The 27,484-nt window shown below is 34.8% G+C and overlaps 4 protein-coding genes and 1 long non-coding RNA gene across 5 annotated transcripts; 2 read left to right on the top strand and 3 right to left on the bottom strand.

The window, feature by feature from the left end:
* Positions 1-4,012: 4,012 nt before the first annotated feature.
* On the top strand, positions 4,013-6,757 carry LOC129792535 (holotricin-3-like). The gene is made up of 3 exons (XM_055831660.1): positions 4,013-4,404; positions 6,210-6,522; positions 6,611-6,757. Exons 1-3 carry the CDS (start codon positions 4,390-4,392, stop codon positions 6,628-6,630), a joined length of 348 nt encoding a protein of 115 aa, XP_055687635.1. The 5' UTR covers positions 4,013-4,389; the 3' UTR covers positions 6,631-6,757.
* Positions 6,758-8,344: 1,587 nt separating this feature from the next.
* LOC129792294 (uncharacterized) lies at positions 8,345-10,813 on the top strand. Its single transcript, XM_055831203.1, has 4 exons — positions 8,345-8,609; positions 9,897-10,503; positions 10,624-10,635; positions 10,749-10,813. The coding sequence occupies exons 1-4, from the start codon at positions 8,595-8,597 to the stop codon at positions 10,811-10,813; spliced, it is 699 nt and encodes a 232-aa protein (XP_055687178.1). The 5' UTR covers positions 8,345-8,594.
* A 468-nt stretch (positions 10,814-11,281) lies between these two features.
* LOC129792534 (neuropeptide-like protein 32) lies at positions 11,282-13,267 on the bottom strand. The gene is made up of 4 exons (XM_055831659.1): positions 13,084-13,267; positions 12,732-12,809; positions 12,425-12,632; positions 11,282-11,490 (listed from the first exon to the last, which is right to left on the bottom strand). Exons 1-4 carry the CDS (start codon positions 13,090-13,092, stop codon positions 11,435-11,437), a joined length of 351 nt encoding a protein of 116 aa, XP_055687634.1. The 5' UTR covers positions 13,093-13,267; the 3' UTR covers positions 11,282-11,434.
* A 5,444-nt stretch (positions 13,268-18,711) lies between these two features.
* On the bottom strand, positions 18,712-20,293 carry LOC129792533 (uncharacterized). The gene is made up of 2 exons (XR_008750816.1): positions 20,160-20,293; positions 18,712-20,068 (listed from the first exon to the last, which is right to left on the bottom strand). It is a non-coding gene; the product is annotated as an uncharacterized LOC129792533 (long non-coding RNA).
* A 3,091-nt stretch (positions 20,294-23,384) lies between these two features.
* On the bottom strand, positions 23,385-27,465 carry LOC129792531 (general odorant-binding protein 70). Its single transcript, XM_055831658.1, has 2 exons — positions 23,928-27,465; positions 23,385-23,853 (listed from the first exon to the last, which is right to left on the bottom strand). The coding sequence occupies exons 1-2, from the start codon at positions 24,499-24,501 to the stop codon at positions 23,747-23,749; spliced, it is 681 nt and encodes a 226-aa protein (XP_055687633.1). The 5' UTR covers positions 24,502-27,465; the 3' UTR covers positions 23,385-23,746.
* Between the last annotated feature and the right edge of the window lie 19 nt (positions 27,466-27,484).

Here is a 27,484-nt window from a genome sequence, read left to right as displayed (position 1 = left end):
ATTTAATTTTCATATGACACGCATGACACCCAATTGAAATAAATAATTGAATTAAATAAAAAAGATTTGAAAGATTTTTCCTCCAAAAATTAATATCCCAGAATATTTTTCACGTGCAAAAGAAAATTTTCTCGCAATAAAAAGAATGCAGGATATTGAGAAATTTTCATTGCTGGACTATTTCGCATTGTGGGGCATTGCTTAAATCTATTAAATTCTTTTGTATTGTATGAAAGTGAATTTTTCTGCGTAAATCTGCAATACCCCGAGGGATTGTTGTTCCAGCAACTCGTCAATGCGTGTGTGCTCGTGAAGAAGAAATTTCTTCCCACCTTTTGCATTTCTCTTAAGGAGGATCCAAACGAAGTATTTAAATGGACAATGAAGGGTCAGTGCATTCATTAGTTTTCTTTCGATGGTCAATGAGTGAAAATTGTGGCTGTGATTTGTGTGTACCTTCTGTGGATTTACCTGTGAATCGTCTCACCTGGGATTTAGTGGAAGAAATTTAACGTTTACAATGAATGCCCGACAGTGGCTCATCTGTGGGGTAATGTGCACGAGATGCTGAAGTGAATGAGAATTTGGGGATGATTTGGTTGCTTTTTTATGCTTCCAGTTGCTCGTGATAGTGCTCACCAATGATCTGGCCAATGCTTTCCCACACATTGTCTTCGCGAAGAAGTTGATTGAGATACAGAAGCCCGTTGTGGAGGCTAAAATGAAGGCTGCCCACGAAACAAGGGCTCTTCTCAAAGCCAAAGCTGCTGATGCTGCAGGAAAGGGATTAGCTGCGGTGAGTTGGGAATTTCTTGGGCTTCTTCCGAGGATTAGAACTTTATATTTGATTTAATTTTAATTTTATTTCTTAGGCTGCTTTTATGAAGAAGAAAGCTTTAGCCGTAGCTGCTGCTCCCATTGTCGTTGCAAAGGCACTCAAAGCTAAACTTTTGGCCAAGAAGTTGGGTCTTGCAGCTACACCACTTCTCCTCAAAGAACTCAAGAAGGGAAAGCATCATCATCATGCTGTGGATGTGCATCATGCTCCACCTCCGGTAAATTTCATTTTCCCACCACAATATGCAGCAGTTGGACCTGTTGAGGAAGTCCTTGTTCCTGCTCCAGAGGAATTTTCGTACATTGAGGAGGGAAAGGGCCCCGTTGCCGGTGGTTTCGTTGAGAATGCTTTGGAAAATATTGGCAATGCTGTACCAATTCTTCATCCACTCACAGATCGTATGAGTAGACCAATTGCTTTCATCAGAAACGCCCTGAGTGCGGCAGTTCCAGCTGCTGGAGCGGTTGCTGCTGGACCCCCAGAACCAGCCTACCAGTAAGTGTAGCCATTCAAATGCAAAAAAGATCTATTTTGGCGGGAAATTCAAAATTAAAATTTCTCTTTTTTATCTTCCTCTCCAGATTCCTTCCAGAACTCCCACCGCAGTACCTTCCTCAATACACCCATGTTGAAACTCAAGTACCCACCGGAGAATTGGGAGTTGTGGATGTTCAGCATGATGTTATTCACGAAGAAATTGCACCACACCCACCAGCTGAGCAGGAAGTCCACGTAGAAGTTCCCCATGAAACATACGGTGTCCCCCAGAATCTTCCCCACAATCAATCCTACGATGTGCCCCAGTTCAGGCCCATCACAAGCTACGGTGCTCCCATTGAGCATCACTAATCATCCAGTCCTCCCTACAACAAAAAATTATTTAATCCGTCCCTCCTGCATCCTACAGCATTAGATTTACATTATCACATGTCCTTCCCAATAGTTCCTTGGCTCAGAGTCCAGAGGAGTGCTCATCATTGTGGAACAGCCTCTTGGAGAAGACTTTCTCCCGGAAGTGCCGTATTGTGTCGAAATAAATTTTTGAGAAACTCTCACCCAATTTTCCCGGATTTTCTTTTCTCTCCCCAAACTTTCACCCCAAACCTCAATGGAATTCAACCTTGTTGAACTTTTTTTTCACCTTCAATTTATTGCCCTCATGAATCACCAATATGCTCCCAAAATTCATATTTTGCAACACAAAGTGAGACCATTGACCTACGACGAGAGCCCAACCCGGGACTTTATGTGGGGAGAAGTTTGCGCAGCAATAAGGTGTTGAAAAGGTCTTGAATCCCGTTCGGAGATTCCAGAAGGTGTCATTGAAATAATGATGAAGTGATGAGTGGATTTTATTGTAATTTTTTCTTTTGCAATTTATGGGATTTTGAAGAAGGGAAAAAAGAAGAGGAAAATTTCACAAAGAGTTGCAAAACATTTCCCGTTAAATGTGGAATTTTATTTAATTAAAAGAGCATGGAGTGGAGGAATACAGGGTGTCTTAAATTAAATGCAATAAAAGACATTAAAAACGAGAAGTGTTTTAATTCAATTTCTTAAATTGGTAAAAAAGATTTATAAAAACGAACCATTTTTATGCAATTTTAACTACTATCTCTACATATATCCCAAAAATTTCTTGAAATTAATTTAATAAAACGATTTAAAAAATTATGATAATGATAATAACTTTTCTTGATAAAAACTATTCATTTTTTTATAGATAACATTTAAAAATAGCTAAACAAAGATCTCTGGATATTCTTTGTCGATTAATTAAAGATTCTTAACAAAATGTTCTTAATACAAAAACTTTTCTTGAGAATTAACAGAACTTGGTAGTTAAAAATTTAATGGAAAAGTTCTGTTTAGTTTTATGACTTTGTTTATATAATTTATTCATTAACAACATTATTAAAGAACCGTTTGGGGGAAAACCCATTGATGAATTTGTGGTAAAAAGGAAGTTGATTTTTAACAACGTTTTGGTAATTATTTTCAGATCTTTATTGCTGCAGTTTACGTGCAGATTTTCATGCAGTATCTTATACAGCTTTCATGTAATTTCAATGCAGTTCTACCTATAATCTGTTTTCAGCAATCTTATATGCAGCTTAAATGCAGTCCCAGCAGTCCTAATTAAATAATTTGAATTTGTCATTTTGGCGGTTATCTGAAGACACCCTATATTTGCAACTGTTACAATTTGATAAGAGATTCAATCGTGGAATTTCCCAAATGGTTATTAAATTGAGAACAAAAAATTCAATTTAATTGCATCACTTTCAAATGATCGTACACATGTAATTTAATAATCAATTTAAGGTTCATCTAACGACAGATCATAATAATTTTTCACATAAGAAAAAAATATGATCAAAACAAGTTCTTCAAGCACATCTACGGCATATTTTATGCTCAAAGCCAAAAGAAAAAAAAAAAAGAGAGCGAAACATCTTTGGGATTCCCACAGAATCTTCGGCTGATGTTGATCTCTGACGGATAAATTGAAATCTTCGAGCGCTCGTGGAATAGGTAATGATTTTTTGTTTTGGCCATTGAATGAGGAGATAAAAACAAGTTTAGGTCGAAAAAGAATAAAATGTCGAGGGTGGTTGTGGCAAAAAAAAATAGATTCTGCGATTTGTCTTCATTGTTAACACACAGAACCCACAGAACTATGCCCCCAAGCATTTTTCTTCTTACTTCGCAGGAAGTGTTAATTTTTGCGCAAAATTTGCTTGAAGATTGAAGAAAAAAACCTGATTCTCGAGAAAATCGATATATTGTTGTTTACTAAAAATTTCTATGGAATTGAGGGGACTTTTCTTTTCCTTGTGACCTTTTATTTATTAAGAATTTAAGTCGTTATCTGAGCATTTTGTTTGCCTATCAATTTAATGACTTAAATCGGTCAATAGTGAGATCGCAAAAGAAAATTCCGTAAGATTGCTATGTACATTGGCAATGTATGTAACATAATCTATATACATAATAGGCGCGAGATTATTGTTTAGGGTCAACACTTATCGTCAAAATAGTGATTAATGGTGCTATTTTTTTCTCAAAATTATTTCTCTCTTCAGACATAAAATGTAGCTCTGGCAAAAAAATATTACGCAATAAAGTTCTTGGAGAACAAAAACTTAGAGTTTGTTAGAAAAGTTTCCTATTGAAGAATTCATTTGATTGATTTTGGCGCGCAAAATTGTCTTTCGCGAATTTTTATATTTTCTTTCCTCCTCTTTAGAATTTTTTTTCAATGAGAGAATATGTAGAGAATTTTGCAAGAAAATTACACGCGCCAGACCAAAAGTCACAAAAACTCAGCGTTTGATAGCCAAAAAATATTGCGAGAGCAGAGAGCCAGTTAACGTTCTTATCAGGCAGTTGAGAGATTTTTTCGTGACGTGATGAAAGTCGTGCGAGTATAAAAGTAGAATCTCAACTTGAGATTTCGTCAAGTAAGCTTCTCTCAGTCCTCCAGTGAGTTTATAGTGGACACTTCTCTGTGACTTTTAATCATCGATCCGCAGTAAAAAGTTGGAAAAATGGCAAAATTCGTGGTGAGTGTTGAAAATTTTAGTGGAAATCTTTGGAAAATTCCCTCAAAGGGTTGCCCCATGAAGTACTGTGATCATTTTTATTGCAATTTGTTGTGAAAAGCTTTCAAATTCACGTTTTTCTGTTGAATTAAAATTAATTTCTTTAATAATTCAGCTTTGATCGCCTTAGTTTGATCGTAAATTTATTCAAATGATGAGTAATATTAGAACGAAAAATTTTTTTGAATTTAATTTTACTTTTAGCAACCACACCCCTTTTTATTTTATAAGTGAGCTTTTGGAGAATTCAAAGTCAAGTTCTTGTCTAAACTTCTTAAGCTTAAAGTTTGCATAATAAATTAGAGTCATTAAATAATTTTTAGTGTAACAGCGATGACTCGCAGACAAACATTCTTCGATTTTCACTTAATATATTGCTTAAAACATCACGAAAAAGTCCCGAAATCGAACAATTGTTATTGAAGAATTGAAGAATTTTATACAGCAAAGCCCCAACTGTTACTTTTTAAAGTTTTTTCGTGAGAATTTATTCATGTTATTCAACTTTTTTTTTTAATAAAAAGCTTATATAGCTATATTTACTTAGAGCCGTTGAAGCCGCAAAACGATTTTTTGTTTAGGAAATTGTAAATTTTCTAATATTCAATTTATGTAAATTAAACCAAAAAATTGTCATTTTTTACGCCCTTCAGAAAGACTTTGAACTTAAGTCCTCGACTTTCACCCAAAAGCCTATAAAAATGTCGCGACTTGAAAGTCAAATCTGGGGATGACCTTGCGATTCCCAAATTCCTTATAAAAAATCTTTTTTAAAAATATTTTCAATGTTATGTAATAAGATCAAGGGAAACCACAAAGAGTTAAAGACGTTTTCCTTCATTGATAATTTTAATAAACAAGAACCAACATCTTCTGAAAATATATTTTTTAGTGAATTTTTCTTGATCATTACAACAGAAAGAAACTTTAATTTTTATAAAACCTTTGTTTAAAATTTTAAGTAGTGATTAATTAAGTATTCTTTGCAAAGAACTATAAAAAATTTTATAAGAGTTAACAGAACTTTGGTTAGCTAAAAAGCCTAAAAAGTTAATGGAAAAGTTCTTTTTATCGTGTTTCATGACTTTCTTTAACAATTAAAACAACCGTTCAGTGGAAATCCTTTCATGATCTTTTCACGAGAAAAAGTTTACATATTTTAGTTTATTTTAATCTTTTATGAACAATAAAGATCATTTTATAGCTCTATTCAGTTTTTTCTTGATTTCTTTTAAATGTTTTTGTTTTAGAAAAGTTCCATTTGTAAATAAGAATATTGCGTAATGATCTGAGCAGTCTAATCATTTTATTAGCAGTAGGAAAACTCTTAAGAAGTTATTAAAACGTAACATTTAAGCTTTAATTAAAAAAATCTTAATCTCAAGAAGTTTTTCAGAAAAGACTTTTCCGTTGACAAAAATGAAAAAAAAAATAGAATAGCAGTCAAAATAACCGTCTAGACATAGATAAATTTGTCTTTCCTTTATTTATTAGTTCTTATCATTTTCTAATCAACTCTTATGATTTTTTTTCAAGTTTATCAATCAAAACATAAAAAATAAAATACTTTGTTAGGAATTGAATTGTAACACCAACAATGTTTATGGAAACAGCGTAGAGATAAGTTTATATCCCATTTTAAACTTCCTTACCCGTTCCTTTCAGAGAAATAATAATTTTATTAATTTTTATCCTTTAAATCAAGCAATTCTCTTTTAAAATTTATAATTCTTCATTAAAATTAATTCCAATTTTTATTCTTGTAGTTTGTTGTAGCTTTCGCAGCCTTGGTTGCCTTCTCCTTCGCCAATCCTAATCCCCAACATGGACACGGAAGCCATGGTGGACATGGATCTGGTGGCTTCGGTGACAGCCATGGGCACAACACTGGCTTCGGACATGGACACGATGGTCACTCTGGAGGATTCAACCAGGGACACGGTGGACACGGACACGGATCACACGAATCACACGACTCACACGGCTCACACGGATCACACGGTTCTCATGGCTCTTCACATGGCTTCCACAGTGGACACGGTGGACACGATAGCCACGGTCATGGTGGATACGACAGGGGTAAGTTAACGACTAATTAAGTCTCTTCTCGCTTATAAAAAGATGAGAATAATTTACTAAACCAGAATTTTCTTACTTCACCTTCCAGGACACAATACACGCTACTAAGAGAGCTGCGAGAAAGAACAATTCTTCAGACATGAAGTCTCATTTGTGTGATGCTCGCAAAAAGATCTGTTTTTTCACCAAAGCAATAATCAAATAAAATTCCACGGTATTTTTTCCCGAAAACAAACCATTAGTCTTTCAATAGTCTCTCACTCTGTGTGTAATCACCAGGAAACATTGAACAATAATTCATAATTGAAATCCACTCTTTGGCGCTAGAGTTGTTGGTGAATGGAGCAAGATAGATTAAGAAGGAATTTAAAGCTTTAAGAAATCACGTTATATTAGTGTCAAAAACAGAATGTAATTTTTAAGTCCTGAATAAAAAAGTTTTTTAAAAGATCCTAATTTTTTTAAAATAATTTCTTGAATCATCTGGCTCTATCAGGGCCCTATCACACAATAGCTAAAAAGGTTAGGCTTAGATTGAAAAACTTTTCCCAAGCTTTGAAAACTGAGACTTAATATACAGTCAGGTATTAGTTAACGTCGCATGGGATATACTTTTTCCACTCATTATTATTAATGGGTGAGAAGAGTATATCCCATGCGACGTTAACCAATATCTGACTGTAAAAAAAACTAGATCGAAAAACTTTAGTTAAGTTTAAAAAACTAAAGCCTGGCTTGAAGAACTCTAAGCATTTGGTTTAGAAACTTAGGCCTAGTTTAATACAATTGAATGTTGATTTAAAAAACATAGGCCTAGTTAAAAAAAAACTTAGGCTTAGTTTAAAAACTCAACCCCAACTTAAATACCTCAGGCCTAGCTTAAAGAAAACTTAGGTCTAGCTTAAAAACTTGAATCTTACTAAATTATTGAATTTTTTTTCTTATGTTAAAGCTCACTAAGAGTTTTTTGTTTTATTATTCGTTGTAGCTAAAAGAACGAATGTTTGTGAAATACCAAAAGAGGAACGCATTATGTATAGTTATTTCGAAAACTTTAACATTTTTTTTAATAGAATTAATTATTAGTCTAAGATTCTAAGCGTTAAGTCCAATAAATATTTAAAGATCCTTTTTTAAGACATTCTAATAATTCTAATCATATTTTTTTAGGATAGAGAAAAGGTTTAAAAAGTTTACAAATACGAAAACACAAAGATTTTTCATTGAGAATTTTTTTCTTTCGCAAGATAAGACCCATCGACCTCCTGCTGATAAACCCAAACTTATCAACTTTCACAGTAATTTGCCTTTTTTGCGTTTCATTCGCATTTTAATAATATTTTTCAAAAACAATGTGTATTATGAAATAAATGATAAGAGAATCTTATAACCATTTTATTGGAGTTCTAATAATTAAATTGTGTGTGCCCTTAACCCAACTACTATTGCTGTAATCTCTGAACCATTTCCAGCCTTTCCACCAGACAGAATAATTAATGTTTGTTGGTGAAGAAAAAAAAGAGCCAAGACGTTCAATTTGTGGATTCTACTTCAGACCACACCTCTTAGCAATTTCGTTTTTCTCTTTATTTTCTCTTAATCGAATTTTTGAAGCCTAATAGATCAAAAGTGGTGCACAAATAAAAAACTTTCCATGTCTTTTCTACCTTTTTGCCAATCTGTTTGTGCTTCATTTGGATTCTCTGGCCAGGCAGCAAGAAGCCAACTCCGAAGACGAATCAATGTTTTTTTGTGGTTGAAAAGACGAGGTGCAAAGAAGGCAAAAAAGGCGCACAAAATAATAATCGTAGAGTCATTCTTTGGCGCTGTAAGAACTATTCTTTTCAGCAAACGCACACAGTGCCAGAATCCTGGCGTGAATATCTGATCTAATCCGAACGATTAGAGGCACCACATCTCGTGGTCTTGGCGGGAGAGAACCTTGAAAATTCGGGTATAAAAGAGGCTGAGCACTTAGTTTTGGGCATCAGTCTATTTATCTGTGCGGTGATTAAGTTAGAATCCGGGATCAGTGAGTTCTTTCTTGTGGAATTAAAGTGCCAAAAAAAATCATGGAGAAAACATTGGTAAGTGATCAGCAGTGAATTACTTCAGAACTACATTTGGAAGGAAAAGTGAAGTTTTATTGTGATGGGAATTCCAATTTTATTGCTTTTGAACGATTAATGGTGAAAGAACGTGCGCAAAATCTCAAAAGAATATCTGAATTTCAGCAAATTCGCCAAATTCTTTTATTTATGCTGCAAACATAATGTTTGAGAAGTGATGACCGGTTTGGGCGGGAAAAGCTCAAAAGCACTCAAAAGACTCGAAATGATGGATTATGTGATCTTTATGAGAGGACTGAAGAGAAAATCAAATAAAAACATGATTAAAGATTCGGCTTCATGAAAAATTCTTTCAATTTAATTTAAGAACCATTTGTTCTTTGATTCAAAATGGAAGAAAATGTTAAAATAATTCTTTAATTTCAATTCACTTTGTGACAAATCAGTGATCATTTTGCAAGTTAATTCGTAATATTAGATCTGATGTAATGCTGATTTCGACGAAAAAAAATTCAAATACTTACCAAGTAATTTTGATGAAATTCAGATATTCTTTGTATTGGAATTGGTTAGATCTTTCGATTTTAAAGAGCACAAATGATTAAGCACTCTGAGACAGAATAATTTAATGCTTGAAAGTACGATGTTTCACTGATTTCGACGTTTAAAAATAACCAAATAACGATGGCGAAACAAATTAATTTTCATGAATTCAAATTAGCCTGATATGCTATAAGTTTGACGCGTGGTATCAGCTGACTTTGTCTCGTATTAATTGAACTGATTTACCGCTGATTTCGACCAAAAAAGTAAAATCAATTAAAACTCTGAATTTCCAAGAGTTTCAAGAGGAACTTCCTTTTTAATAAGAAAAATGAGATTAAATAGAATTATTCGAATGACTAGAAGATTTCCAAAGTACTAGATCTTGGTCAAGTAAAGCACTGATCTACGTAAATAGGAAATTCTATAGTCGTTAGTAGGTACGTACAAGGTACGAAAGTTTCAAAAGAAATTGTTTTAAATAGGCTTGAAGTCTGCCGACCCTTCTGAAAGGACTTCACCCTTCTGTAAAATCCTTCCATTCCGCCGTGGAAAATCTTTATGTTCTGCTACTTCACTATCGAGAATTCTAAGTACATAGGATATTTTATGGTTAATTTTGAAAAAGCTTTAGCTCCTTGAGCTTAAAAATAGGACGTCTTGGCTTTTTCCTAACTACAATAGGATGCTTTATAATGAATTAAAAACACTTTTGAAAATGAAACTGTTCACTAAATGTTCTTTTAACTGCCCTTTAATTAGATCCTGGTAACGATCCTGGTGATCGTGGCCAGTTGCTTGGCATTTCCTGGCGGATACGGCAGCGGAGGAGTCGGAGTCGGAGGACACGGAGATCATGGAGGACATGGATCAACAGGAGGATTAACTGGCGGCTTTTCAGGTGGCTTCTCAAATGCCCACAGCAGTGCCAGTAGTAGTGCTCACAGTAGTTCAGGTACCTTCCATGGAGGTTTTGGCGGCACTGGAGGACATGATGGTGGTCATGGATCTCATGGGAGTACCGGAGGGCATGGATCTCACGGCACCGTTGGAGGGCATGGATCTCATGGAACCGTAGGAGGGCATGGGTCTCATGGGAGCATCGGTGGCCATGGTAGTCATGGTCATGGCGGTGGTACCGGTGGTGGTGCCGGAGGTGGCTTTGGCGGTGGCCATGGTGGTGGCTTCGGTGGAGGTCATGGCGGTGGTTTCGGTGGTGGACACGATGGAGGACACGGAGGACATGGAAGCCACGGAAGTCACGGAAGTCATGGAAGCCACGGAAGCCATGGCAGTCATGGACATCATGGAGATGACAGTGGTAGTGATGAATATGGTGGTCATGGAGGTGGTTTTGGCGGGGGATACGGTTAGTAACTGAATTATTTCAAATTTTTGAAAAATTCGTTTATCTTTTATTTATTTTTTTTTTAAATAAAAAAACGTTAATTTGTTTTAAATAACTTTTATTCATTTCTTTTCTTTCTAGGAGGAGGATTCGGTACGTATAGTTGATGATCCCAAAAGATCTTTCAAATTTTAAAATTCTATCTAAAACCGTTTATTTTCAAACATTTTTAAAAATTTAAATTCTAAAAATTCGTTTTTTTTAAGGCGGTGGATACGGAGGCGGCACTGGTGGCGGTTTTGGCCATACAAAGGGTGGATATGGGAAATAAAATTCCTCACCAACTTGGCGCCAATTCAACCTGAGCCCGCAGAATGTGGACTGACTCTGCTAACCGTCCAAACATCCAGTATGAAAAAAAACTCCTCAAACATCCCACGAAAAAGAACAAAAAAATGTCGATTTAGCCATAAGAAATGAAAAGAATAAAAAGCTCTCTAGGATTGTTTTTCAATCTAATCTCGTTGTTTACAAAATATGTAAAAGATTACTAAATAAAATATATAAGTATAAAATGATGAGACTGTCTAATCACGCAATTGCGCGAGCCAGCAATGGACGCACCATAGAGGCACGAAAGGGGGCCACTCAATGCTAATTGGAGGTAGATAAACTCTGGGAATATTTTTTTGCGTACAGCCCCATTCGCATCACGACCTTCTGCACGGTCAGAGAATATTTAAACAGAGAGATTCTTAGGTGATAATTGTTGTGAATTTTATGGCGAAAAATTAACCAGTTTTTGGGGTTTTTCATCAATTTTTATTGTTTCACGCGTTTTTTTTTTCTTCCTGAATTTACAAAATTTTCTTTTTCTTGTTTTGTAGTTAATTGAGAGCAGAAGGAGTTGTGTTATGCAAAGGTGAGCTTCCTCGAAAGATGTGAAGATCCTTTACCAGTACCACGATCGGTAGTAGTGACGTGGGTAGCCCCATCCCCATCCTCGTCCTGAAAAGAAATTAAATTAAATTGTTTAAATACAGTGTGTAACTCAATACGCTTAATTAAAATGAAAGAAAAACTGAAGCATATAATAAATTTATGAGCTTGTCTTGAGATTTCATTCAAGTCTGATCAAATGATATTTCACTGAAAATTACTGATAGAAGAAAATTTATTAATTTTGATAAGAAAAATGAATAAGTTATGAGATTTTGCTTTCTTTCTATCTTTAGCATTTTTATTTCAAAAGATTTCAATGCTGAGACCGCTGAGACGAATGTCTTTCTGCCCGTTTGATCAGAGAATTTTGGGTAACTGCCCCAGAAACCTTTGTCTCAAAATTTCTCAAAATTCTTTATAGTTTTTGGTCACCTTTCAGGGATTTTTTGCTTCATCAAAACGCTACAGCCTATTTCAAATTTTTACATTAACCCCTTGACATCAATGAGAAACATTTAATCTTTTCATCACAATATTCATTCTACTGATATTCTCAAAAAAACATTTCTTAGTCAAAACGTCTCATTGGCGCAATTTAACTTCAATTTAATTCATTTACATTCAGGAAAATGTTTCTTATTTGAGTTTGCATATGACCAAAATAACGTTAAAGGGTTGAAACAGCATTTATTAGTACATTGCTTCATTGCAATAACCACAATATAAAGCAATGATCGTTTTATATCGCATCTAATACTTGCTATTAAAGTTTATTTTCTTTTGGTTTTTTTTACTATTTTCATTATCACATGTTTGTGGGATTTAATAGGGATTTAATTACATATGACGATGATCCAATAAATCTTTAGGCGGTTGCAAGAAACCACATTGAATTTAACCCTTTCACAGTCAGATAAAAATATGATCTTTTAATCAATCTTTTAATAGAAAAGGAAAGAATTATCTTACAAGGAATTTTTAAATGAGATTTTCTACTCACTCCATCCACCATATCCACGTCCACCCCATCCGTAGCCACCACCCCATCCACCGTAGCCTCCCCAGCCGCCACCCCATCCACCGCGCCAGCCACCATAGCCTCCCCAACCCCAAGCACTCTCGGATGGGTTGAGACCCTCCTTGCCCTCTTCCTCGCCCTCTGGAGCTACAGCAACATCGCTTTGTTCAGGAGCAACTTCTCGTGGATGCTGCGAAATTTGAGAAAAGTTCGCGATCGTAAGCAACTGATCACACGCAACCGCCTCACTGCTTTCAGGCGATTTTTCTGCATTTCAAACTGAACTTACAATTTCAACGTTTGCTGCTGGCTCTTCGGCTGGGTATGCATGAGCACACACCGCAATGAGTGCAAGAATCGCGATAAACTGGTGAGAGATTAGAAAGAATTGAATATTAATTCTTGGAATAATTTTTATAGAAATCACACTGCAAAAAAAATCTGCGTAAATTCTCAAGAATTAATCCAGAATAACTTTTCTTTTCAAAGATTGATATTGAAAAAGGAGGAAAAACTAATTTTCTTGTTAATAGAAATGAGATCGCATATGGCTGGGATATTCTAATGCTGCTCTCGCGAATTTTCAATTAACATATTTCGCAAAAAAAAAATTCTTAATTCAGAACACGATCTCAATTTACCTTGATCATGATTTTTCGAACTAAAGCTAAATTAACACAACACGACAAAAATTTGTCACTTGAACACTTTTAATCTTATATAGTTTAAAAAAAAAGAATGTATCAGAATCTCACTGGGACTCTCAGGTGAAGCTGAGCTGACGGAGGTATTTTCTAGAACTGCGATCTTCATTCGCAACCACGGCGCCTTTTATACCATCCGTCAGCGCATTTCGAGTCAGATCGGGTGCTGGGGAGAAGCACAGCACACACAAAAAAAATCACAGCCCAAGAAGAGAGATGGTTGTGCATGGGAGAGATCTTGGACATGCGATCGCGAGCTTCGCATCCAAATAGCGATGATGACTTGGGCACCGACTGATGTATTTGTCAGAACCAGACGCTAAGTGAATTAATTGACACCAACCCGTAGAACAGAACTCTCAAGGGAATTCACGGGGAAATTTTGATGTGTGAGCGAAAAAAGGCAATTACACTACACGACAAATTTGGAGAGTCATTTGCGGTGATGCACAAAATGATGCAATGATGTTCAAGAGATTTTCACGGAAAATCCCTGGGAAAACTTCATTTATTAAATTGTTTAAAAGGCATAATTATTTTTTTGAAGTGTTACAAATTTATTAATTAAGGGAAGATGATCAAACGATATCTTCTTTAGAGTTTTTTTTAACCCTTTGAGGACAATGTTTAATTTTGACAGTTTTTTTTTTATTTAGTCCTTGAATATTTTAAGATTACAAAAGAACATCCCCAAGGACTTATATGATCATGAAGGACAAATTTTAAAAATTTTAAAGTCAGAATTTTTTAGCAAAGTTGGCTTATTAAACTCAAAGTAACCCGAAAAATTTTTATTTCACTATGCCCGCTGGATTTCTTACTGTCCTTAAAGAATTAAGGCTCCAGAAAACAAAGACAGAGATATTTCTCTAAAAAATAACTTAGGAAATAAATAATTCTTAAACAGAATTTTTAGCATTTAACAAAATTTTTGTAACATTTGACATTTCTTCTAAATATTTGATACTGTTTTCACAAACGTCTGATATTTTTACGAACTAACGTCTGATCCTTCTTTTCTAACTTTGAATTTTTGTGGATTTTGACGTTTCTTTTCTTATCTTTTGACATTTATTTTGACGAATGCTTCTTTCCTGTTTCTTTGAAAGTTTTTATGACTTTAACATTTCTTTTCTACTATTTGACGTTCATTTCGACGCTTAAAATTTTAATGACATTTATCTTCTTATTTGTCACTAATTTTATCGTAATTCTTCCTCCTCTACGTTTGAAAGTTTTTCTAACTTTGACGTTTCTTTGAAGTTTATTTTAGCGCCTGACACTTATTTCTTGACATTAAAAGTTTTTAATGACTTTGACGTTTCTTTACTACGATATTTAACGTGACACTTTTTTCCTAACGTTTGAATCTTTTGACGTGACGCTTGTTTACTAACGTTAAAAAGTTTTTTTTACGACTTTGACGTTTCTTTTTCAAAAATTGACGTAGATTTTAACGTTTGATAATTTTTTTCATGCGTAAATTTTTTTTCTAAACATTCAAAAACTTGTTGGTCAGTGTGAGAACTTTTCGGCTCTATTAGAATAATATTTTGCAAACGAACTCTGACATGTGTGAGTTTGATGACTCCAACTGAGATGCCGCAACGGAGATACCTCATTCATGGTACATCAACTCCTTCATCATTTTCTTTCTCTTGCAGAGTCCACCTTCGTGTGGCAAATTGATAAATTTTGTGGTTAACAGAAGTTTAATTTTCTTTTGATTAATACGCCTCACGTGAGACGCATTGAAACTAAATGATTTTTTGTGAATAATAAAAATCCCCAAAAGATACAAATTTTATTTTATTTTACACAGAAAAGCTCTTTGGGAGGATTTGTTGAAAAATATTTTGAACCTTGGTTGAGCCATAATAATTTGGTAAAAATCAATAAAATAGTTCCATATTGTTGTGGAGGAAAAAAGCCAAACTTATAGTCATTTGTACATGGAAGTAAAAATATGGATTAGCTTTATGCTAATTGAACACCAAAACATATTTTCCAACAATGCATTAAAGAAGGTTTGTTGTGGCTTAAAGTTTTGCAAATTGAGACATCAATGGAAAGAAATTTTAAGAGGAATTCTATTGAGAGTTTTTTTTATCTTTCTTTGAAATAACTTCTTGGCTTCTTCCACGCTTTACGTGAACATCTTCACATCATCAATATTCAGCATAAGAAACAATTTGTATACGCATTTGATGTAGTTTGAAGGTATTATTAAATAATAATGAAGTGCATGGGAAAAACCTTAGCAATTCTCCAATCCAGGTAAATTGTGTGTAAGAGCGGGGAGTTTTACTACTTATGCTGATTGTTTTACACACTTTTATCAAGTAAGTAACATTTTAACATAACATGGTTTACTTACCAAATGAAGGTGATAACACTTAAGTTTTCTTTAGGAAGAATTATTATTTTCTTTTAATGTTATTTTATAAATTTTATATTAGACTAATGCGGAATTTTTTTTAAACCGGTAGTTACTTTATTTTTACACAAGACAAAAAAACAAGAAGTTATTAGGCTTGTTTTTTTTTTAATTTATGTATTAGTGTTAATTAGGGGACAATGGGGTGATTTGTTCTAGTGAACAAAATACAACAAAAAACTCGTTTAAGCAATATAAAATGATCCGAAACAGAGTTCTAGAACTGAAATATTCCCCATCAAATAGTCTTATAATTTTCCAACAATTTCTTAAGAAATCATAAAATTATTCAATGAAAAATTCAACATATTACCCCATGTTTCCCTACATTTAATTTAACCAATTAATATTTATTAATTTACAACATTCTTGCAAAGAAAATAATACTTCTTAGGCATAAAACGATTAATGTGTCTTTGAAAAAAAAATCTCCTTGTAACCCTGCAGGTGCTAAAAATTACGCATTTTGCGTCTCAATAACAAGACATTATATTGTAAAGTGTAACGCTTCAGTTGTCGTTTGTAAACCAATTTACACCTGAAAAAGAAAAAAAAACGCATTTTTCTTTAATATATTTGGGTGTGTGGGGCGTTTTCCCACGAATAGAGGTGCTCAAATTGGTGTTTATCTCCTCATTTCACGGCCACTGTCATCAATCGGATGGATTTTATTGCAAAAAGTAAAAGGTAGCATCAATTGAATCGAAGCACATTCCACAAAATTGCCATTTGAGGAGCACATTCAAAATGTATTTTTTGCACAATAAATTTTATGAATTATTGCAACTCATCTACCTCCACCACGCACCTTCGCATCATCAGCTCGTTGCAGGTGTAATAAACTTTGCGTATAAGCATACAAAGAGTGCCCAAGGAAGACACCTTGAGAGGCAATAATCCTGAGCAAGTTCAACCCATCAGAGCAATGTCAAGTCTTCATTTGCGCTAAGTCCATCGCGCGCAGAGTGGAAGAAAAAAAGCCCAGAAAAAGCACAATGCTTAGTTTCTTTGATACTTTTTTTGTCATTCTCGATGAAAATAAAATTCTCGCGCACCTCAAACTTGTTCTGAGCAAGTAGAAAATAAAATAAAATTCTTTTTATATGTCTCACGCATACATTTTCTGCAATTACATCTGTAAGTTTCGTATTTAAATGGGCGACATCACTGGAGTTGGTTCTTCGGCGCATATGAAGTAAAAAGACGTTTTCATTGTACCAAAAAAAGTTCGAGTGAACTTCAAGAGTGCAGAAATACACTCAGAACAATTTTTGTTTTGTGTGGGAGAATTCATTAAATTAACACCGCAAAAATGCTAGAATTGAGTTTTCTAAATAGTAATGCATTATATTGCTATGTTTTGTCAATTTAAATTGATTAAATAAATATTTTGAAATTATAAACGAAAAATATCACTAAAAATATTAATCCTAAAAAAATTCAAAGCCTTTAAAATCAGTTTTTGTACATGAAATACAAATGAATAATAAGATTTTTTTTTCATAAAATAGTTTATATTGGCTGATGGATAATTCGGGCAACGCATTTTCATTAGCTGTGGGTGGAGTCTCAATGTAAGGCTTATTGAAATAAAGTATATAGGACCATGATTAGGGATGAATATCAGAGCTGTAACAAAAAATCTGCTGAAGGATATCTTTTAAAATTTCTTTTCTTTCAATTTTTTAAACGTTATTTAACTTGACATTGCTTTTCAAATATTTCACATTAACAATCTTAATTTTAAACGTTTGTCGATACTTTTTTAACGTTTGATGTTTGTTCCCTAACATTGAACGATTCTTAACAACCTGATGCTTCTTTTTAAAATTTTACGTTTTTCAACAACTATTTTTTATCATTTCGTTTGTTTCAACTTCTAACGTTTAACACATTTTTAACGTTATTAACATTTTTCTTACATTCAACGATTTCTTATCAATGTTTCATTTATGTTTGAAGTTAATTTTCAATCTTTTCAATATTTGTCGTATTTCTCTAATGTGTGTTTTTATAGCGATTGAAAATTCTCTTTCAAATTTTTTGCAATAAAGTTTTTAGCAATAAAATAATTTCTTTTGACTCTTTAAAAGAAAACTTTAAGTTCCTGAACTTTTAAGGGCTTTTTGGACACCTAAGGACCCTTCTTATCTACGCCTCTCGTGAATGGGGTAGATTTCTTTTTAGTTTACGAACTATACCTATAAACTTTTTAGCGACTTCTTTAAAGAGAAAGTTTCTGTAATAAAGAGAGACCTAAGCCCCAATCAATTATTTTATTCCTGATATCGAACCTTCCTGAATAAATCACCATCAAAAATCCAGAAAGTTCATTCAAAACATTGTCAATGATGGATAATGTTCGTCTCTTTAAAATTGTTTTCAAACAACGTTTTTGAGCATCCAATAAATGGGCAATATCTCAATTAAATCGTACCGCAAGGTGGCCGTTAAAATTGAGTCATCAACATATAAATTTAATCTCTATTTAGAACTAGACCATTATTCCACTAATCTCAAGTACATCTTGATACTTAATTCGCCGATGGAAGAGAGAGATTATTGAGTCATTTACTACATCTCAAAGATCTCAAAATAATCCAGCCAAGCATTGGGTGGAAAAAGTTTTGTGAAATCACTCAATTAGCACCAGCAGCAACTGCGTCAAAATAAATCTTTCCGAAAGGTTGCCGCGCCTCTTGAAGATCACGATGAGTGTCTCAATTCCGGGGATTCACTTGGCGGGTAGTGTAAATTGATTGACCATGACTTGTGGGCTCATAAACAAGATCAATTTGTAGGACGATATTCCTACATGGGCTAATAACTACCCTTATTTGAAGAGCTAACGGGTCCCGAACTGAATCGGACGAGCAACAGTGGGCTACTGAACCTATGAGTGCCTGATGAGCGGCATAGAGCTAACGACTCATCTCACTCTTTCACCCAGAGCTGTCCAACCCTAGACACACATAGTGCCATAGCTCAACATTATATACGGTAGAAGGGTTTCTCTACCGGGGCACCTAGCATTGTTCTACATCTCGGCCTTCCTGATATGATCAATGTCCTCATTGATGAAGTGAATGGTCAATCCAGTGTCCTTATTCTTTCGTTATATTTCATCATTGTCATCTTGTGTTCTTTAATCTTTTGCCTTTTTCCATGATCGAGTACACATAGTACTATGAACTCTGTGAAGCAACTAAGCCTGGGGCTCAGCAGGTGAAGACGAAGTCTTCTTGCTTCGGCTCTCGACTTGGCCAGTGATTTTCTTCCTTCTATCCAGTTCTTAATTCCTTTTATACACTTCAGGTTGCTTTTCTTCATTGCATCTACTTGATATTGAATCCTTGGTTTAGCGCACTCAGCTTTCAAGCGGCACACAGCCATTGCTTGACTTTGGCACATAGCCTTCCTTAATATCTATCCAGTCCTCAATTCCTGTCCTACGCTTGAGATTCCCTTCCTTCATTACTTCTAGCTTGTGTCTGAGCGGAGCATATAATATTTGATATTTTTTAAATCCTTCACATTTCTTTGTTGCTTCCTCGTTGTATGGCCATTCTCTAAAATGACAAAGAAATTATTCTCCAATCTATTTAGCAGGCTTACCTTGCGATCTGTATTTCACTTTTTTCCTGTAAACTTAAGGTTATCTTTTTAAATTTGTTTTGAAAAAACATCTAATTAAACCTCGAATAAATAATAATACTTTTCTGTAATTTCTTTATTCTATCTCACATTGATCTACACTCAGTAGGCTTAAGATTCTTTTATTGATTTCATCTACTTTGTTTCATATCTCCAAGAAATTTAATTTAATCATCTTCATCTCTCCTCGGAATTCATTGGAATTATTTACTTAAGATTCGCTGATTTTTGGGCACTGAGCAATTAAATGTCCGGTCTTCTTGCATCTGTAACAAAGTTCTCAGAGCTTCGTCGATCTTCGGTGCTTTTCTACTCATTCTCCTTTTTGGCTTCCTTGTGTGCTTCCCAATGTCATTCTTCTTGCCATGGCGGTACGGATGGTATCGCCCTGAATTTTACCCAGAGTTGCGCTTGGAATAGCGCCTGTCTTGCTTGGAATCGTCTATGTTTCAGTGTTTTGTTCCGCATCAATTAGCACGCGGAGAAGTTGCGTGAGAGATTCAAAGTTTGTGTCAACAATGATGCCCTTAAATCTACAACGGTAGGAAAGAATTGCAACAATTCATCGCGAAATTTTTGCCACGAATCCAGCCTCGCTTTGGCTCAATGAACCATTTTTTTTTGCTGGTCTCCTCAATCACATAGATGCCTAAAGAATTATCACTCTCTCTTCCCAATGATACATCAACGCGCCTTTTCAACTTCTACAAGCCAATCTTCAGTGTCAATGCAGTCGGTCAATCTGAATCAAATCGCTGTATTATTGCGCTTAGCTTCTTTGTTCCCATGGGCATGGCAACCGTGTTGTTTTGCCTTCTCGACTTGTGTTTCCTGCAGTTAAAAGAGTTAAATTACACATAGCATTTTTAACTTTTTATCTTCATAAGCTTCTCCTGTCTCACTTCTTTATCTTCTTACTTACTCTGCAGCAATTTCTTTATGATATTTAATGGAATTTTTCTTGCATTTCCTCACAAAATACCTTGAATATTCAAAACAATCAAACACGCATATAAAATGACATTTAATATGACGCAATACCCGAGTATTCAATCGGCACGACCGAAATATCACGATATGGTCAAATTCCAGCAAAAACATTTCATGTTTCATCAATCTCGCCGAATCTTGTTTCATGAAACTCGGCTAATTTCACGAACATATGAAACACTTTTAAAACATTTTTCATTTTTTTCTTATGAATTTTCCTATGCAGTTTCACATGAAATATTTTCAAAAATTATCATGAATAACCTGAAAAGGAATTCCTGTTACGACATGTTATTGCAAGACAAGACAAGACAATTATTTTGTGCGGGTGGCCACCATTCACACATAGCATACACAAAAGGGTTAACACATAGAAATTTCTGGAATTGCCAAAAATTTCTCAGAAATTTATCATGACTTTTTCAATTCAAAGAAACATATTCCCCTTTCAATTTTTCTCTTTTTATTTCCCTTTCCTGGGGCACTCAGGGGTACTTGCGCTACTTCCATCGCCGGGTGCTCCACCACACAGTTGCTGGGGCGCTTCTCGATGGTCTTCGCAGTCCTATCTTGTCGCATTTCGCTGCTTCTACGCCGCATTTTTCTCCACACGGTGGCGGCCATGTTGTCTCGCTGCCTTTTTCGTCGTCGTCTCCGAAATTTTCACTTTTCTTTTCACTCGCGCCGTGATTTTCACGGTTTTCCACACGCAGTGGCACACGCGGACCCTATCCCACTTCTGATATGTAGGACGATATTCCTACATGGGCTAATAACTACCCTTATTTGAAGAGCTAACGGGTCCCGAACTGAATCGGACGAGCAACAGTGGGCTACTGAACCTATGAGTGCCTGATGAGCGGCATAGAGCTAACGACTCATCTCACTCTTTCACCCAGAGCTGTCCAACCCTAGACACACATAGTGCCATAGCTCAACATTATATACGGTAGAAGGGTTTCTCTACCGGGGCACCTAGCATTGTTCTACAAATTTTTTTAACACAAAAAAATTCCCCACAAGTGGAAAAAAAATGTGAGAAAAATTCCACGCGATCTCATAAATTATGCTACACAATCGAATGATTTAATTAAATTGTGTGATAATTTTTCAAAAATATGCTCTAAAAAGATAATTTAGTTTCAAAATACGGAACGTGACCGTTTTTGGACTAAATGGAGATTTTTGAGAAAATCAAAATAGAGCTTTTAGCGTCAAAATAGAATTTGGGAACGTGGGTGGATCTGCAATCATAAATTTTTGGCGCCAATTTCCAGCGTGCTTTTATCTCTTTTATTGCTTCACTTCCTTATGGGGCAAATGGAATGATTTAATTTAATTTCGGCAATAAAATATGAATTTCGTAACAAATATTGATTTTCAATCAAGCAGGATGTTTATGGGTTAAAATTTTGAAGCGATTTTTGATTAAATGTCACAGAATTATAAAGAAGAGCTTCTTTGGATGATCAGGAAACTTAATTTTTCACAAAAGTCATAAAAGTATTAATAGCTCTTTTATTAGTAAATTATTTAAGAAGCCACAAAAATAGCATTTTCAATGAGATTACAAACAAGGAAAAGCATAAACTTTTCAAAGTTTCTTACCTCTACTTTCAATTTCTTATTTGTTTATCTGGTTTTCGTATAGAAAAAATACTTTTTTTAAAATAAAGGTGAGGTCTAAGAACAAGGTTACAAGGCTAAGAAAAAAAGAAAAACTATAAGGAAAAAAGCTCCACCTGCTTGTTGTTTGATTAATGCATGCACTTCTTCGATCAACGCCAGCACGCACAATCTCCATGCAAATACGTGCAAAAAGTGTCTCATTTAAATACGACAAAATGGACACAAAATATGCACTCTGACGTCGAATTCTCCACCAATATTGCATTAATACGCCACAATTAGTGCCTCACTAAGTGCCAAATGATTGAAATTCTTCGTGGGGCAACTCCATGAGAAAGCTCACCTTGAGATGCATTTGCGCGCGCTCACCTGAAATCCTTCTGAGAAGTAATTTTTTGGATGATATTTTAATGATTTTTATGATATTATTCTCATCAAATCATATTCCACAACATCGCATACACAGCTAATACTTATTTTATTGGTTTGATTTATAGCGTTGATGGGCTTGTTTAATGTGAGGCACTTTGTCACCTTTCGTGTGATTTTTTTTCATCAATTAATTGAGTTATAATTCATCAAGGCGAATGGAAAATGATGGATTGTAAATGTTTGTAAGTTAGCATCAAAGATAAACAACAAAATTCTTAAAATATTAATGTAATAAAAATTTTGGATTGACCCAGAAAAATCATCAATAAAGAAATTAAACTTATCAATGTTTTATCCGGGCCAGGGGCGTAGTCAGAAATCTATATTCATTTTTTTTTGTATTTTAAAGGACCCTAAAAATGATTCAAAAGACAAGCTTATAGTTAGAGGTTTAAGAAAATTGAGATTATTAAACCATTTTAACGGTTGTTTGATTTGAATTATCCTTTTTTGACAATTTGTATACCTAATTCTAGCTTTAGGTATTTAACGTTTGACGTTTCTTTTCTAATCTTGATTATTTCTTTTATTTCTACTTTGACATTTTTCACCTTAAATTTTTTTCAATAATTAGACAACTTTTTCTAACGATTTTATTATTTTTCAGCGCTTGATGTTTCTTCAAACGTTTAAAATGTATTTCTTTTGATGATTCTCTTCTAACGTAACGTAACCTTTCTAATATTTAAGATTTATTCTATTATTTAACGTTTTTCTAATCTAATTTTTTTTACAAGTTTTTCTATTTTTACTTTTTTATACTTGTTTCAATTGACGTGACTTTTCTTACTTTTAAAGCTCCTATATAAAGTTTTCTCTTCTTTTTTTTAGGTTTGACATATTCTTTCTAACGTTTGACGTTTCTTCTAGCGGTTGATGATTCTTGTAATGTTTGATGTTCCCTTTTCTATTTCTAAATGTTTAACTTTTATTCTTCTTAAACGGTTATTGTTTCCTTTTCAATGGTTTGAAACTTATTTTCTTATAACGTATAAAGTTTTTTTTTTAAATTCCTTTTTATAAATATAGCTCCTTTCGATCTCTATTGTAAAATCTAAACCTCCCTGGATACGCCACTTGGTTTTAGTAATAATGAAAATTTGTAATTTAAATCAAAGTTTTTCTCAAAATCTATTTAAAAAAAAGCATTTGAAAGACAGCTAAATATTTCATTTTAAGATTGTAGAATATGTAGACACCTCTCAATTAAAATAAATTTATTTAAAAAAAACTATTTATTTGTTATTTTACAAAAATAATATAATTTTTTAATAAATCACATTAACTTTAGAAATCATGTCTAACTCAATTAATTTAATTTAAAGAATGGCTAATTTTTGTGAAAAAGGAACGAACGAATCTTCTCAGCAACCTCATGTGTGATAACGCAACGATCGATGAGATCGCAAATAAAACTATATACAAACTGCGCGTATTAATCAAAGCTGATCCCCATGATTAGTGAAGATCATTGAGTAGCTGGAATGGATCACTGCAGTACTCGGTAATCTTGTCCGATAAGCAATCAAAGACATCAAACGCAACGTCGCAACTTTCACGATCATCTGGAAAATGTGGCACAGTGAGAAAAATTGCACCAACCTGTTACCCCCGTCGTCGTGTAGTTTGTGGACTTTACCATTGCTCTGACGAGCGCTGTATTTGCGGAAAATCCCATGAAGACACTCCTCAGATGCCTGAAGGACTGTCATGAAGTACTCGTGATCACTCACACCATCCGTGTAGATGCGCACGAGCCCATACAGAGTGGGATAGCCGAAATAATTGAGAGCTTTGTTCTTCTTGAAGAAACACCGAAGGAGGCATCCTGCCAACCTCCTCTCCAGGTGACTCACTGTCGTCGGGTGCTGATAGTCCTCCGTGTCCCTTCGTGTCCTTCTGAGGACATTCCCAGGGGCTACTGGTGGTGCTACAGGGGTGGGATTGAGGGCGGATGGTTCAAGTGGCGCAAGAGGAGCTAAAGGAGCCAAAGGGCCATAGCCGTACACCCCAAATTGCTGCTGCTGACCACCAAAAATTTGAAGAGTTTCCCGCGCAAATTCATACTTCACTTCCTCTTTGCACTCCCCAAGAGCTTCCTCAATTTTCTTATCCACATTCGGCAAACGCGAACACTTTTGGATTTTCTTGGTGAAGCCAAGGAAGAAACACTCCGCTGTGCCCAAGAAAATGATGAGCACAATTAGACGCATTTTGCGCGCGCAATGAGCTCCCCATGACACCCATCGGGGTCTTTTATACTTTCATACATGACCAAATGAACTAGACTTGCATTGAAGAAGAAGAAAGTAGATGCGAGCAATTTCTTGCCTTGCTTGACCATTTCTTCGCCCAATCCTCAAACTCATATTCGCAGCTATTGCAATCAATGCAGAATCAACAATAAAATATACATATGTGTGGAATCTTCTCCACAAATCTATGACCTATTGAGAAGCTGATTTAGCTCTTGTGCACCGTAGAACAGTAAGCCGTCAGGAGAGATTTATACCGATGACAATGCAACTCGATGGAAAATATTGCAAAAATATTGGGTTCTATTCTGCGACCAAAAAATCCTTGAAACCAGAATTTCTTCTAAAATTTAAATGATTTCAAGAATTTCTTGGTCGCAGAATAGGGTCCATACTTTTGAAAAGTTTTGTATCTTCCAAAAATACTGAGATTCAAATTATTGAAAATACTAAAAATCTTTCAAAATATTCAAAAATGTAGGCACCAAGGGAGAAAATGAGATTAGATCATGGGAGGAATTTCAAAACTTTCAATTGTAGGCATTGAGACCGAAGGCCAAAAACCTTTCCACGGCATATACACCGCTGACAATATTAAAGCGTAGAGGGAAATCGGGCTGAGATCGAAGATGAGTGGTCATACGAGTAAGCGTCAGAGGAAGTAGAGGAAGGGAATTCCCCTATGGAATTCATTGACTTAACAATTAAAGCAAAAAGCGGTTCATAAAAAAGTTTTTTTCCACGTGCATGAGTCTTGTCACGATTGTGGAAAATGTTATGTTGGTTCCGACTATTCTGTAACTGTAACGTAACCCAATGGTAAATATTGGATCCTATTCTACGACCAAAAAATCCTTGAAGTTTTAAAAAAATTCTGAAGTTTCAACGATTTCAAGAATTTCTTGGTCGTAGAATAGGGACCATTCTTTTTAAAAGTTTTGTATCTTCCGAAAGTACTGAAATACAAATTACTAAAAAAAGCTAAGGCTAAAAAGATTTAAAAAAAAAAAACTCAAAAGTTAGCAAATGGAGCAAAAGATTCGCAATAATAAAATTTCCCTCTGAAAGAAAGACTTTCTTGACTTTCTTAATGTTAAATTAATTTCTTAGGCAATTTTTCTTGTTTCATTACTGATACCGTCAACAGGGATTCCGACAAGACCTCATTCTAGCGCAGTTCGAATTTAATTTTTAAATTATTCTAAAATTAATCTATTATCCAATGAAGTTTTCTAAATAAGAGGCAAAATACATTCTTTTATTGAGAATTGTTAAAACTTCAGAGCAGCATACGGTTATTTTTCAAATTCAAATTTACACTGCAGAGGGAGCTTCGGCTCCCTTCTGCTCTTTTTCTTTCTATTGTCATTGTTGACTTATGCTCACTTCCGCCAATAAAGATTTTGCTTACAAACGTGCTAATAAACGTGCTAATCATTAATTTCCAATTTTTAATATTATTTGCTGGCTAAATTGCTTTTATTAAAGTGTGTAGAGTGAGGATCCGTTGGATGGCCCCCAAGGATATTTTTTTTTTATCCTTCTTCACCTGAATGTTCTAATATTAAATCTTCTACTTAAAGGTAGTACAAACGACATCGGGTTACTCACAAAGGGCGCCTTAACTAATCAATTTGGTATCTACTTAAAGGTAGTGCATCAACGCCTAGACACTCATCAAAAGGGCTATTAATTAATCATTTGCGCTGTCTACTTAAAGGTACGCCCTTGCACACCAAAGGCATCTCAAAAATTCGTTCTTCTCCCAAAGGGTCTCTTCTATTATTTCTACTCGTATCATCTCAAGGTAACTTGACGATTGTTTCACTATTTCTGGGAAGTGCCCAATTATAGAAATCTTTACTGGTTGATTGAATGCATTCAACAAGTAATCATGAAACACTGAAAATGAGAATACTCCTTCATTAGATTTTTCCTTTTGTGCATTAGCAATTCGACAACAACCATCTGGTAAAAGGTCTACACATATTACGGAACTGTCCGAACTGCTGAGTAAGAGGTCCCAAAAAATACAGAAGGAAGAAGAACAGCGATTCGCAACATTTTCTGGTCATTCTCACCGGAAGAAATCTAATAAGTCTGTTCTATCTTCAAGGTAATTCATTGTGCATCTCGGAGGGATTTCTCATTGGGAAAAGGGACATGGGCAAATGCAATCCTTATTCTTTGTGCAATCTCGTTAAAGGTAATTCTCTCTAGGCTTATAAATGGGCTGTGAAAGTGGCTAAATTAATTCTTATTCCTTTCCGAAACATCTTCAAAAGGTAACAACATAAGAACTATACAGCCACCCATTAAATCGGAGAGCTCCACAATACACATTTGATACGAACTGTATCAGTTCATGTTTCCAATTCGAGAAAGCAAATCGACGCTCCCGAAGATTATGAACCGTACTCCTGTGTTAAAAGATAAGAATATGGTTCATAATCTTCGGGCACGTCGAAATAATTGTGAAAGACGATTTGAGGACAGTTCCGACAAATCTTCCACATATGTATCAGATAATGAGAGCAAAAAACAATTTAGGATCAAAAGGACTTTGCACAGCACATATGCACTAAATCAAGACCATCTTGAAATGTTTTTTGGGTGCATACGAAAAGGTTTGGAGTGCAATAACAATATACGCCCGTAATACAATTCCGAGCTATATACAAAAAAAATTAAAATGTTGACATAGAAGGTCCTGTAGGTGGTAATTGTCTTGCTAACTTCGCTTAGGAGCAAAAGATAGGAGTGAATCATATGAAAAATTTTGTTTACTTAAATGGGAAGGAATTGCAGAAAGTGAACCTATACGCGTAAACCAAAAAAAACCCCGAAAGGGTTAACGCCAGAAAGAAACACTGCATAGCTGAAAACCAATCCAAACAGATTTCCCCCGTAAGAATCACATCAATGGATAAATTGACAAAGC

Source organism: Lutzomyia longipalpis, chromosome 3 (assembly GCF_024334085.1).
Source record: "Lutzomyia longipalpis isolate SR_M1_2022 chromosome 3, ASM2433408v1".
Lineage (NCBI taxonomy): Eukaryota > Metazoa > Arthropoda > Insecta > Diptera > Psychodidae > Lutzomyia > Lutzomyia longipalpis.
This window is presented reverse-complemented; position numbering and strand designations above follow the sequence as displayed.